Source organism: Myxine glutinosa, unplaced genomic scaffold, assembly GCF_964187855.1.
Source record: "Myxine glutinosa unplaced genomic scaffold, kmMyxGlut1.1 SCAFFOLD_699, whole genome shotgun sequence".
In the NCBI taxonomy this organism is placed as follows: Eukaryota; Metazoa; Chordata; class Myxini; order Myxiniformes; family Myxinidae; genus Myxine; species Myxine glutinosa.
The window spans coordinates 2,145-16,802 of record NW_027616794.1 but is presented as its reverse complement, the minus strand read 5'-3'; the positions used below and the strand labels follow the sequence as shown (position 1 = coordinate 16,802).

Sequence of the window (14,658 nt, the reverse complement as noted above, 5' to 3'; positions counted from 1 at the left end):
TCTAGCTGCATTGGTCAAAGTAGCTAGGTGGTTTTTGTGAGTGAAGTCTGATCTACAAGCCCTATGGTATAATATTGGAATATTAGGAAGTTCAACTGCGCCTTCTTGGACTAGCTTTAGAATTGGATAAAAGTTTCTAACTGCGGCTGCGTCACACAATGTCTTCCAAGAACTGTTGCCCGCTGCCTTGCTTAGTTCAGAGAGTGGCGACTTCTTGCTGCACAGGATGCACGTTCCGGACTCAGGTTCAATCTTCGCCCGTTTCGCCTCGACACCGGCCATCTCAGCTGAAAGAACAAAAAGACTGACGTTAGATTACTCCGATATCCGAAAAGCTCGCCAGCTTACATAGACATACTCATCCAAGTCAGTGAACATGTTAGATGGCGCCACAATACAACTCTATAATAGAGTTGTATGTGGCGCCATCTAACATGTTCACTTTTAGTTCTTAAGCCACCCACCCCCCCCCCCCCCCCCCCTCAGAAATTAATCAGGTCACCGCAACAAATCTCAGACTGAGATATAGAATATAGAATATAGATATAGAATAGACTGACGTCACTTTCGGCACTGGGTTCTGTGGGTTGATTATCGGCGGGAAATTCCAACTGACATAGTTTCGGTTTGTGGAAAGTGCATGCCTTTTCATATATTTTTTGTGTACACTCGTGGTGGATGATATGTTTTAGTTTTTGAGTTATTTTTATAGACAGATAAACGGTGTAGCACAATGCATAATTTGGAAAATCATACCAGTGTTGTTTCACTAAAAAAAGTACAAGTCTAATAATAAAATATTGAAAAATATATGATTTTTTTTCGATAATTGATTTTTATAATAATTAATCTAAAACAAAATGCTTCATATTATTTTTTATTTAGACGGTACACATCGGACGTATATTTAGTCGTCAACCGCACATCGATAGCTAGTATAGAAGTCCAGATACACGTGCAACAATGTACCCCACCAAATGGGCATTTTCGAGCTGGGTGGTTTCAAAGATGGCGTCCATCCGGGCACTAAGCTACCGTTCTCAGATGTGCATCACACCTTTTCTGACACTTGAGACATTGGTCTAATGGAAAATCATAATGAGAATTACTCCCCCCGTCGGAGCATTCACTTCAAAATATGGCCGGTTGGCTCAAGGACTATTCCTTCTGGACGCTCTGTTTGGGCATGATGGACGCTCTGTTCGGGTTTTGGGATGTATTTCTACTGCTGGTGTTGATGACTCAGTGAGAATTGAAGGAACAACAAATGCTGACAAGTACAAGCGGATCCTAATCCACCCTGCTGCCCTGTGAGGAAGGACGCTAATTGCTGCCAACTTTGTTTTCAGCACGACAGCAACCCCAGACTCACTACAAATGTCGTTAAAAGAAAACAAATGACAAGGAAAATCAGTGAGGAACTCTTCTACCTCCATTAGAATGGCCCCCTTAAAGTCCTGACCTTGATATTATAGAAGCTGTCTGGGATTATTTGGACAGGAAGAAAAAATGCAAACCAATCGAATTTGAAAGACTAATTATGGGAAACATTGCAGAATGCATAGAACAACCCCCAATGGAATTTCTCCAGGAATTGCTGGTGAATCATTGTGAAATAGATATCTGCTGTTTTGTATGAAAAAGGAGGTCATGCCAAATATTGAACTTTCATTAATATGATAAAATCTAATCTATTTTTGTTTCTTTAATAAACCTGATCATTACAACACATTTTATTTATCAACGTATGCCAGCCAATGTGCCATTAAAAATGTTTCTTTTCAAGTGTGTGTGTTTTGTGTGTTTTGTGTGTCTTTCTGTTTTAATCATACGTAGTTGTGTTGTGCACTCCTCCAGGAGACTCACAGGTTACAGAAGAGGGCTTTGTCGAGTACCGGCTAATGGGTCCGGTCCGCTACCTTTGGTGGTACCATCTGATCGGACTCATCTGGGTTAGCGAGTTCATCCTGGCCTGCCAACAGATGGCCATTGCCGGGGCTGTCACTACGTATTACTTCACAAGGTCTTTCCCTTTTCCTCTTCACCTATCAAATAATTTGTCTGATAATTTGGGAACTTTTTTTGACCTACCACAGAATAGTAGTCCCTGTAAAGGTGAGTGGCTCAAATTTAGAGCCAGAAAAGGCCTTTCCTACAATTTTGTGGCTTTCTTTTGCCAAACCATCACCCAGCCAGCCACCATAATGACAGTTGAAATTGCTACAGATGAGAAACATGAAACATAGTTGGGTTAGGTAATTAAGAGTTGCTCCATATTGGAGGAAATAGAGGTATTATCGAGAGTCCTCATCGTTATGTGGATGTTATACCACACAGACAAATATTACTGATTAGGTGTTTGGGAAGAGATAAACACAGCCAAAGATGGTTCGGACAGATTAGTGAAGATTATGAGCAATGGAGTTCTTGACATGCACTACATCCTGGATGTGGGAGGGGCTTGTCAAAGCTGGAAAATAAAATAATCAGGTAGACGCATAGGGGATGTGGAACGCGTGATGTGTGTGGGTTGCGCAGTGGGGTGAGGGGGTGCAGGGTGCAAGTAGGATACAGACTAGGAAGAGTTGATGGTCTTGTGCGGGCATTCTTTGCTGGCTGGACTCCTCATGATCCCTAATTCTGATAAACGAAGACGGACATTGTGAAGGGTATGAAATAAAGGGTTATTGAAAGCATGGAGGAAAGGCGTGCTCCAAGTTCAGTGGTACAGACCATGGAGCAAGTGTTGGCGTGATCATCATGTTTGGGAAAGAAACTGTCTGAAGAAGAAGAATAAGTGAAAAGGTTGAAGAAGAACGTGGGATGTTCCTGATGGAGAGGTATGGAAAAGGAAACGTTTAAAAATGTTATTGAAAGCTTCGAAAGTAAGAAGTAAATTACTACTATGAGTGGTTGTTGAGATTGAAAAGATAAAGAATGAGTGAATAATGGAAGTAACAGACAGAAAGGTTAGTGTTTTTTGTTGTATATATTTAATTATATATTTTATTTTGAAAATAAGAAGGGGGGAAAATATAATTTTTAGAAGCTTGAAAAGTGTACATCCAGAATAAAAGAAACATAATGAGGCATGTGTCAGGCCTGATTCAAATAATCCACACCTCGCTGAGGCCTGGAGAGTTAGGCCAGACATATGAACACTGATTAAACTAGAACGGGCACTCGGTAGAGCGCATACCTTCGCCGCAGCTACTGTTCTGTACTTGGTAAAAATACGATTTTGACCTTTTCGTGACCTTGACCTTGACCTTTGACCCGATTGCTCCCAAAATCTAATCAAATGTGTCCCGTATAATAACCAATCATCCCACCAAATTTCATGCAATTCGGTTGAATACTTTTTGAGTTATGCGAATAACATACACACACACACACAGACATACAAATAAATACACAGCGATCAAAACATAACCTTCCGCTTTTGCGAAGGTAACTAGAAAGTATCTGAAAATGCAAAGCCTGTCCGCGCTTGTTTGTATTCAGGCATCTTCTTCTTCTTCCGCATGCTCAAAATAACAAACGGTTTTAAAAAATTACAAAATTACAATTGATGATTTTATACAGCCTTGACCTTTGAGCTTTAGATCTAAAAAAAAAAAATCAGTTTCTTGCTTTTGATTGGTGAACCAATTCAGTGACCCGATATGCAAATTCTTGAAATGTCAGGTCAATCGGATGAAGATTTAAGATTTTATGTAATGCTGACCTTTGACCTATTGACTTTTTGACCAAATTATTAATTGGCCTTCTCCATATTATCATCATAAAGCTTTGTTGAAAATTTGATTGCAAAACTCAAATGGTAAATTTAAATTTCAGGTCAATGATGAAAATTGACGATTTTATGTGATGCTGACCTTTGACCTTTTGACAAAATTATTATTTTGCCTTCACATTATCGTAATAAAGCTTTGGTGAGAATTTGATGACAATAGCTCAAATGGTTAATACTGTCGCGTAACCGTGATTAACACCACAGTTACGGATGACCGATTTGCGAGACTTTAACTCCCGAGGCGAACACTCAATGGCGGACTCAAGTTCAACACCAACGCGCGGAATGGCGGGGCGCAGCGAAGGCTCCGCAACCTTATCTATTAAAATCAAACACCCAGGAAAACTGCGTTCAGATATTATGTACAAAAAGTAATATAAGGGTTTATTAGGAAAAGTAAAGCCAGTGAAAAAGCCCGCCGGTAAATCTAATAATTCTAATAAACCTAAATCGGGACGTCCCCACACGACTGACAGCAAACACAAACGAGGGAGATTAATCACGAAAATAACACGTCCCGTCGTTCAAAATATACGCGGAGATCGGGCTTATCTGTCTTTGTCGTCTTGTATTGTTGGTGTCCAGCACCGCTCCTTCCGGCCCGATCGCACACCACGAGGCCCCTCGCTCCAAGCACCACGCGTCCGACGCAGGCCAGCGGCTCCACTTGACCAGGGACAGGAAGGACTCCTTTCAACTCCACTCGACTCGACGCGGGAGTGCTGGCAGCCAAGTGCCAACGAACTGCTCAGTGCCAACTGGGTGTGCTCTCGTGTGTCTCCTGCGACTCCCTACAACCCGAACTGCACTCGAACTGCGACTGGAATGGCGTGTCCTCTCCAACTCTCCACCACCGCTCAACTCTCTGGTGCCTGCCTGCGTCTGCAGTGCCTCCCACGAACTCAACTCAACTCCTGAAATGGCGTCCGACCGTCGCCTATATTGGTGGCCGATGACGTCACATTGCGCACTCCTCAGCCAATCAAAGCCTCCCGCGACTCCTGACATCTCCCCCGTTACGCGACCCTGCGGTCCTGGCATAACACGTGCCGGCCAGGTTTGTAGGCCTTTGGAGGTGTACACGGTGGCGGCCAATTGTGGTGGTGTTTTTGACCTGGTTTCCTGTCAATTTAATACGAAGTCCTTGTCAGGGAAAGGGGATTATTTAATGTTGCGCTAAGGACCTAACTAATGTTTATGTGGTTTGCAGTGCCATAATGGACAAAGGTTTGACTACTAGGTGAGACTCACAGGGGCGTTACCATTAATCCCTCACTATTTAACACTCGAATCTCCAGGTAGATCCACACTCATACATCTTACCCCGACAACCGCCTGAACATCAATAACTTATTACATGTAGAGTCCCTGTCACGACAGCCGAATACCTACCTATTCAGATCTACCTAGCTCTAGATGTTGCATTACCAAATTCATAACACAGCCCCCCCCCTGGAACCGTAGCTCCTGCAAGGTTCACCGCAGGGCTACCATTCCAGCCTTAACACTTACTGTCACACACTTAATTAACCTATGAAATAAATCAGGAAGGGCTGTGGGAAGTGAGTCGGACTACCTACCTACACTTCCTTAACATGCTGAACCCCTTAACCATCATGCAAGTATGTACATCTTCTTCGTTATTCCTGTGGAGGGAGGAAACAACAACACACAACACTAACTTAACCACAAAACTTAACCATCTTTCCAAAACTCAAAACTCTAACCTTTGTACATACCCCGGTCTACAGACCGCGTCCCCCGGTGGATGCCACAAGACTCAACCTTACCTGCGGGGCCATCCCCAATGCATCCCCCCTAAATTTCCACGGGCCCTGTCCAAATGTTACAGGTGAGTGACACGGCTCGGTGGATTTCGCCCACATTCATGCAACACAGACCCCTTAACCACTCATTCTCATTCCATAGGTCATCAAGGCATTGCAAAAATCAACGAAGCACTTATTCCCAATACACCCCCTGCAGGACCATGGCATTGATGTCATTCACGTGTGTGTGCACTCCTCAACTAGGCAGCGGGGAGGTACCGCACAAAAAGATGGTGGGGGCGCATCAGGCTGTGGTGCCCGCAGTCCCAAAAACAAGTCAACCGACTTACAAGTTCATTGCCCCCCCCCCCTTTACCTCTTGGCCCCATGACAGCCCAACAGCCCCTTTCCGCCGTTACCTTGCCGGTGAGGGTCTCCACACACACCAGGCTCCTTTGCCTCCTGCTTTCGCGCAGCAACACGGGTCACCGGGGGACTTCCTCACCCCGCGGCGCCCAACCAGACCCTCCACCGACGAGCTCCAATTTCCAGTTACCACCGGCTGCCAGGGGTAATTGCCGCAGAGGGGGGCCCGCAGGCATCGCTCCTCAGAGCTTGCTCTGTACCTGCGGACACACACACCTTCCCCACCCATGGTCCCCAAAACACACTTCCTCCCCCGCTGCCATTCAATTCTCCACACAACTCAGCACAATTCAGTACAATTCCATAGATGGTGTAAAAGGTGTTACAAGGCTTGCCATGGCCTGCCAATGTGAAATCCCATTCACAGTTCGAATCATTGAATCCTTACACATTTCCATTAGCACATTTCCAAAAAGCACAATTATCGCCCCTCATTATCTCCAATAATCATCACTCACTCTCCAGGTTCCACTCTCACGACCACATCAAAACACCTAACCACAACACAAAAACATACGCCACCCACAAGACACTGTGGCTCCCATTCCATCCCCTCACCGGCCATGTCATCACTCGCTCTCACCTCCCAACTCCAAATTGCATGTCCCCAATTTCCCAAAGCAAATCCTGAAGCCTGGGACAGTACTCCTTAAAACACTCACCTCAAGTGCAGGTAGTTGCAGGTTGGTCAGGTTCAAGAGTGTCATCCACCACACCTAATTTCCCCCTCACCCTTCCAATCCACTCCGGAGCCTCCCGACCCATGTAGGAGCTCAATCTATCCCCGTGAACTATCTGTGGAAGGGTATGCGGGCCCATCTGAATTTTGAACACCACATCAGTCACCTGCCGAAGCACCACCCCAGGCTCTGTTCTTGCCAACCAAATTGTGCAACGTCTCTACCTGCTCCGATGTTAGGCCCTCTTCAGAGCGTGTCATCATGTCCCGCACTCCCTCTGACCAATCACATTTCCCCAAATTTTGCCCTCCTTCCGGCTGTACTGGCAAGCATGTGGATCCACCTCCTCCGGTGACCTCTACTACACTACTGCATTTGGCTACGATGGCTCCGCCCCTTATAGTGCGGGGGCTGTCGGACAAGTTGAGCAGCCTGACTGCCAGCATAGGCCCACGGGTGTCTATGAGGGTGCGACCCACCATTAATTCCTCCGTCCCCTGCGAGGACCACGACTCCACTAGCCCCAGCTGGCCAATGGGTTGAGCACCTGCTGCTAACTCTGCCATCACGACTCTCTCGGACCTGGGAGGCACGGTCACAGTGCGCGGCACCTCCAGCCACGTCCCCTGCACCTCCTCGTCATCCCCCAGTCCCATTAACTGCAGCCTCTCGGTGCCCAACCACATATGACCACGCCCAAGGTCTAATTGGCAGTCATGTTCCACCAGGAAACTCAGTCCCAACAGACACTGATCGCACACCCCCGCCACCCACACAACCACGCTGACCTCCAGGCCACCCAACTCCATCCTCACCACTCCGCGTCCCAATATTGGTGCCGTTGCCCCCGTAGCCAGTTGAAGGCTGTGTCCTTCTACCCTATCAATTTTGTCCCAGCCTCCAACACTCTGGTCTAGCACACCCGGATTGATAATGGTGTCACTGGCTCCAGTGTCCACCACAGCCTCACAAAATTCTCCCTCAATTTTGCATCTAACCCTTAGATTACCCGTGCCAATTTGTCCGCAATTCACTACTTCCACCAAAGGAGGGCGCTTCTCCACACACTTGCCAGCCGAGCATGGCCCCGTATGCTCGGCTCGTTCTAGTTTCCCGCACACTCTACCTCTATTGGCCCAGGCGGAGGTGGTGGTCCTCTGTCTGGCATCTGTGGACCTACTGGGGGCCCCCTCCTTTCTGGACTGCGAAGCCTGTCAGGAGGTGGGGGCCCATATGGTTGCCGACAATTCCTCTGACTGTGCCCTCTTCTCCCACATCTAAAACAAGTCCCCAAGAACGGACCCCTCTGGTAGCCAGGTGGAGCCCCCCTTTCTCCCGGCCCAGCCCGATAAAAATCAGGCCGTCCTGATGGCCAACCTGGACCACCCTGTCGTGACTCGCTCCCTGCAATTTGTCCCCCCATCAAATTTGTCAGCTGGCGGCTGATTCCCCTTAACATTCGCCCGATGTCATCCTCTGGCTTTTCCCGATCCCGCACCTCGGTCTGCCGTACCGTCACAGGTGCCCTCTCCGATGCGCGGTTCGACCTTCTCAAAAAGGTCAGTCTCGCCGCGCATTCCGCTGCCCGGTGCACCGTGGGTGGGTCCTGTAACTCCACCAACGTCCGGACCTCAGGATCAGGGAGAGCCGCCATAAATTTTTCTATCGCCAGCTTGTCCCACGCCTGTGCTGGTAGGTCCCTGTATGCTATCCTCACAGACTGGTATATATCCTGGGCCAGCTCCTGCAACGTCTCATTAGGCTTTTGCCTGCGATGCAGCAGCTGTGCCCTGACGAGGTCGCACCTTGCGCCTGTCCCGTACCTGTTATTTAAGGCCTCACAAATGGCCTTGCTGGTCAATATTCCCTCTGGGACTACGTTCAACACGTCGGCGGCTGACCCACGCAGTGTCGCCACCAGATTCCCCATGCGCTCCCGCTCTCCCCAACCATTGAGCTGAGACACGCACTCAAATTGTGTCAGGAAAGCCTCGAGGCTCCCTGATCCGTCAAAATGTACGAGGGGGATTGTTTTTCCAGAGACTCTATTCCCCGATTCCTCTCTGTCCAAATCCAGTCCGGGGCCAAAACACCCCCCCAACTGGGTATTCCGTTTCGGAGCCTCTGGTGTCCAAATGTGGCTCGTGGTGAGGGTCTCCTGGGTCACCTTAATCTGGTCCTGAAAATGTTTAACCGACCTACTCACCTCTTCCTTCAGGCTCTCTTGAACCCGACCAACCTCCTTCTTGATGGTATTGTCCCAGATCTCCAGTCGCTCCTGCATAAAATCACTCACCCTTTCATTATCCATTAGTGGCCCCCACAGGCCTTTCTCAATTAACCCTTGCTCCTGCTCTTTTATGCGGGTTTCCAACCCCCTCACCTCCTCGGCCAATTTGCCCCCTTGTCGGTTGAGCAATCCCCATTCCTCACTCTGCTGTAGCATTCTGGCATCCACCCGGCCCCGATAGCCTTCCAGGTCCCCATTTGCTTTATCAATTCGAGCATTTGTGGCACCAATCTGACCCTCCAACTTTTCCCCCATTTGGACAGCCTGCGTCACGCCCTCCTCTATTTTTGACATTAATTCTTCCCGTTTCAATTCAATTTCCACCCCTATGGCTTTTTCCATCTCCCCCATTTGAGTTTCTACTTTACCCTCAAATTTCCCCAGTCTGTCCGTAATTTGGTTTTGCACTCTCCCTTCTATGCCATCAATTCGTTCCCCCAGCTGCTGTGCCATTTCCCCAATTTTTCCTTCCAATTGTTCATTCCTTTCCTTTATTTCATTCCCTTGTTCATTCATTTGTTCATTCATCACCTCCATTTTTCCCTCCAATCCATCGATTTTGCTGACCATCCCTTTGATTTGTTCTTTCAATCCCTCCTTTAATCCTTCAATTTTATCACTCTGGGCATTCAGTTCCCCTTTTAACCCATCAATTTTATTTCCCAACCCACTTTTCATTTGTCCCATTTGTTCCTCCAATCGATCACTCATTCCCTTCATTCCTTCCCTACATTCCTTACTCATTTTATTTTCCAGCCCGTCAATTTTTCGAAGCAATTGACCCAACATCTGGTCGGTTGTCGGGGCCGTTCCTACTGCTCCCGACTCCCCGGTGGGGGAGGGGGATAAGTTGGTGCTCGGGACGAGGGAGGTTCCAAGGCTCACCTCTGCATCTAATTCCCCTATTTCCGGCTCACTCCCGACGCTGACGGAGGCCTCGCTGCGTACTTCCATCTCATCAATTTCCGACATCCGCTTTCCGGAAGATTGTTTCCCGCGCGCGTATTTATTTTAATAATTCCTGAAACAATTTAAATTTGACGAAGACGCGATATCGCGCTCCGTTTGCCCGATTGATTATTAAATTTCTCCGCCTCGACTATAAAAATTTTGCGTTCGAACGTCGGGCGCAATGTACGCCCGACCGTGTCGATGTCTCCCCGCGGACAAAAAAATTTGTCCGACCGTGTCGATGTCTCGCCGCGGACAAAAAATTTGTCCGACGGGTTCAAATCCTACACTCCTGACACCACTTGTCGCGTAACCGTGATTAACACCACAGTTACGGATGACCGATTTGCGAGACTTTAACTCCCGAGGCGAACACTCAATGGCAGACTCAAGTTCAACACCAACGCGCGGAATGGCGGGGCGCAGCGAAGGCTCCGCAACCTTATCTATTAAAATCAAACACCCAGGAAAACTGCGTTCAGATATTATGTACAAAAAGTAATATAAGGGTTTATTAGGAAAAGTAAAGCCAGTGAAAAAGCCCGCCGGTAAATCTAATAATTCTAATAAACCTAAATCGGGACGTCCCCACACGACTGACAGCAAACACAAACGAGGGAGATTAATCACGAAAATAACACGTCCCGTCGTTCAAAATATACGCGGAGATCGGGCTTATCTGTCTTTGTCGTCTTGTATTGTTGGTGTCCAGCACCGCTCCTTCCGGCCCGATCGCACACCACGAGGCCCCTCGCTCCAAGCACCACGCGTCCGACGCAGGCCAGCGGCTCCACTTGACCAGGGACAGGAAGGACTCCTTTCAACTCCACTCGACTCGACGCGGGAGTGCTGGCAGCCAAGTGCCAACGAACTGCTCAGTGCCAACTGGGTGTGCTCTCGTGTGTCTCCTGCGACTCCCTACAACCCGAACTGCACTCGAACTGCGACTGGAATGGCGTGTCCTCTCCAACTCTCCACCACCGCTCAACTCTCTGGTGCCTGCCTGCGTCTGCAGTGCCTCCCACGAACTCAACTCAACTCCTGAAATGGCGTCCGACCGTCGCCTATATTGGTGGCCGATGACGTCACATTGCGCACTCCTCAGCCAATCAAAGCCTCCCGCGACTCCTGACATCTCCCCCGTTACGCGACCCTGCGGTCCTGGCATAACACGTGCCGGCCAGGTTTGTAGGCCTTTGGAGGTGTACACGGTGGCGGCCAATTGTGGTGGTGTTTTTGACCTGGTTTCCTGTCAATTTAATACGAAGTCCTTGTCAGGGAAAGGGGATTATTTAATGTTGCGCTAAGGACCTAACTAATGTTTATGTGGTTTGCAGTGCCATAATGGACAAAGGTTTGACTACTAGGTGAGACTCACAGGGGCGTTACCATTAATCCCTCACTATTTAACACTCGAATCTCCAGGTAGATCCACACTCATACATCTTACCCCGACAACCGCCTGAACATCAATAACTTATTACATGTAGAGTCCCTGTCACGACAGCCGAATACCTACCTATTCAGATCTACCTAGCTCTAGATGTTGCATTACCAAATTCATAACAATACGTTACTGCCAGGACACGCACGCACACATGCAAAACCCCTCTGCTGCGCATGTGACATACAAACAAGGTACAGATAAGACACAATTAACAACACAGGTATGAAACAATAACAGAAAGACAGGACAGATGCGGTGTGGAAATCTTAGCTTTGACGAGTTTCCACGAAGCAACTGAAAGTTAACGTTTACCACGCTTGGAACCGGACCCGAAAGTGAAAGGAAGCTCGTCTCAGGAGCATCATGTCACTGTTAGTTTGTCAATGGAACACTCAACTGGTTCACCAAAAACTTTCTTCCAGAGGAATCTGCCTGCCCTACCTTGTCCGGTTGCCAAGTGGTTCCAATCGCTTTGACTCTTATTGTCCTCGGGGCAACTAGGGTTTGGCACTAAAATGCTGGGTAAAGGCAATATTGTTCAAAGATTACTATAAGCACAGAAAACAAGAAGTCCTTTTCCTATATTTGATGTACCCAAGCTCTTCCATAAGTTTCAGGCATTTTAGAAAAATAAGATATTTTGGAAGGATTTGATTTTGGCAAGTCGAATGGTATTACTGACCAAATGCTCTGTGCTTGTTCCAGGAAGAAGGAGCAGCTACCAAGCACGCCCATCCTGTTGTCCGTGAAACGGCTGGTTTGCTATCATTTGGGCACATTGGCCAAAGGTTCGCTTATCATCACGATCGTGAAGCTTCCACGGTACATCCTCATGTACATCCACCAGAAACTCAGGGGCCAGGTAGGTTACGGCACCTCATGCATCATAGATCGCTTTGAATAAACAACTGTTGCTGCTTTCCATACTGATTAAAATAAGGTTGTGCTGAAAAAACCATGGGTTATGGTCTATGGAGCAGCCACCACTGGAAAAATGATGTTTTTAAGCCTAAAGTTGCATATTGCATTTATTTACCAGGGCATCAAGCAAGGGGTAGTCGTTCACTCATGTTTGTGTGTCCGTCTGTCATACTATCTCTTCATAAACGGTTGTGCAGAAATTCACCAAGCTTGGTAATTATGATCACATGGCTCAAAGATGCAAAAGCAGTATAATTTTTTTTGCCACGCTCCCTGGTGGCAGGATCAAAAGGTCAAATCCCCAAAATGAAATTACGGGCACCTTTTTATGAAACTACAGTGCATTCAGAAAGTATTCAGACCCCTTCACTTTTTTCACATTTTGTTATGTTGCAGCCTTATGCTGAAATCGTTTAAATTCATTTTTTTCCCTCATCAATCTACCCTCAATACCCCATAATGACAAAGACCAAACAGGATTTTAGAAAGTTTTGCAAATTTATTAAAAAGAAAAAACTTAAATATCACATTGACATAAGTATTGTTGCGGAACCCAACGTCGGCCTCTGTTCCCCTTATCGAGGGGGAATTAATCTCCTCGTTTATGACTGACCGACGGGGTCCCTGACGCTGCCCAGCTACTTCCGGAAAGGTAGGTGGCACAGCCCCGTTCGTACCGCGGACAGATGTTAATTGCCGAGCGGTTTTAGCAACCGCGGCACGAACTATTACCAAGGACTAGACCCGATTCCTGAACGTTGGCCAAATCGTGCCACAGGTATTCAATGGGGAAAAGACAAAGACGACGGATGTGAAGAAGAAGAAGAAGACAAAAGGTAGGAAATACGAATATGATTTATTACTACTATTTACAACCAAAAGAAACCAAGGAAGAAGGAAGGATAATAAAATAATGCAGAAAGAGGGACGGACCAGAAGGACACAGTGAAACTCTAGCTTATACAGACTTACTTATAACCCAGGACAGAACACACAAAACAAACTCACGTACACAAAAGGATGGAAGGACAGGAATGGTTTGGGATGGCAGAGGAGGGTCCAGGTAGATGGTGGCGTCGAGGTCCGGCTCCAAGCGCGCGCTCCGATCCACGCTTTGGGGTCGAGGCGAAAACCCGGCAAACACAGCTCTGCTTCGCGTCTCACCGACCGGCAATAGGGCCTAGAGGGTCTCGGCCTATTGCCGCAATACAGGCACCCCCTCACGTCTCTCTCTTTCCTCAACCGTCCCTTCGTGCCGCCGTGGGGACGTCGCGTGCTTTCCCAGGACTCGTCTGAGGTGGGGGGCGTCCCGCTGCGGGTTATATCGGCCACACCCCTCTAACCTTTTCGAACCTCCCCGATCGCTCTTTCCTCCACCCTCTCAACCCAAACCCTCGTGCTTGGTGGTTGTAGGGGCTCTCCTGGCCCCACCCTCCGATGACGAGGTGGAGACACGCCTTTCTTTCCCAACTTGACCTTATTTCATGGAGTCTTGCAGCGAAAAAACCACAACTCCAAAGCAGCAGCGGAATGCAGAAAACCGCCCAATGCAGTTGGCATGACAAAAGGGGAATGTGAAGGGAATCTCCCTTATTCCACTTCGGTGCAATGGAGTGTTAATTAATGGAAGACACAGCCTTAATCTAATACACATAATAAGGAGATAACTACTGAACAAGGAGGAAATCTATGATTGGCTACGTGTGGTATATGGAATAACTAACGGGAACGACCTTTGACCTTTATACACAACAAATGGAGGAAGGAGCGTGATATTTTACAATTACAATAAAAAAACACAATTCTCAAATCCATAACACTGCACCCTCCTCCTCTTAGGCACTTCCCGGGCCTATTAAACTTTTACCTTTAGTGTGGCACGTAGGTGTAGTTCCCTCTACATTTAACCTGACCCTGAGTGTGACAGTTTTAAAACACAAATAAATATGTCCCGCTGCTCCATTGCACCCTGCCTAACAGACTCACGCCCACAGCTAACCAAATTGCGGAATGGTTTTCAAACTACAACATGAACGATGGGGGAGCATTATTTACAGTGACTCTACTTGTATTTACAAAACGCAACCCAGGACCTGCGATTGTTCTTTTTGGGTGGGGGGGGGAGACAGCCTGTGCTGCATAAACGCACCAAAACACCATCAGGCACCAATCGGTGCACAGTCACCACAGTTCAATAATAAAAATAAACCAACAAACCCTGGTGCTGGTCTTCCTCTTCGGCTCCCTCTGCTGGCCATTGGTATTCTTCCAGTTGTTGTCTTTCTTCTTTGCTGGCGGCCTATTTGCAATAATAAAATGACATGCACAAAACGTGTCCATTGTTCTTTATTTATGGCCCACAGGGCCGACTTGGGGTG

The 14,658-nt window shown here is 47.5% G+C and overlaps 1 protein-coding gene across 4 annotated transcripts in view; it reads left to right on the top strand.

The window, feature by feature from the left end:
* LOC137422005 (choline transporter-like protein 1) overlaps positions 1-12,221 on the top strand; it is a gene marked incomplete at its 3' end in the record, with an annotated part of 50,479 nt that extends 38,258 nt beyond the window's left edge. For all 4 annotated transcript variants that reach the window (XM_078768912.1, XM_078768914.1, XM_078768916.1 and 1 more), the window contains 2 exon segments: positions 1,858-2,023; positions 12,065-12,221. In XM_078768912.1, the coding sequence (XP_078625038.1) occupies positions 1,858-2,023; positions 12,065-12,221 (323 nt within the window).
* Positions 12,222-14,658: the final 2,437 nt, after the last annotated feature.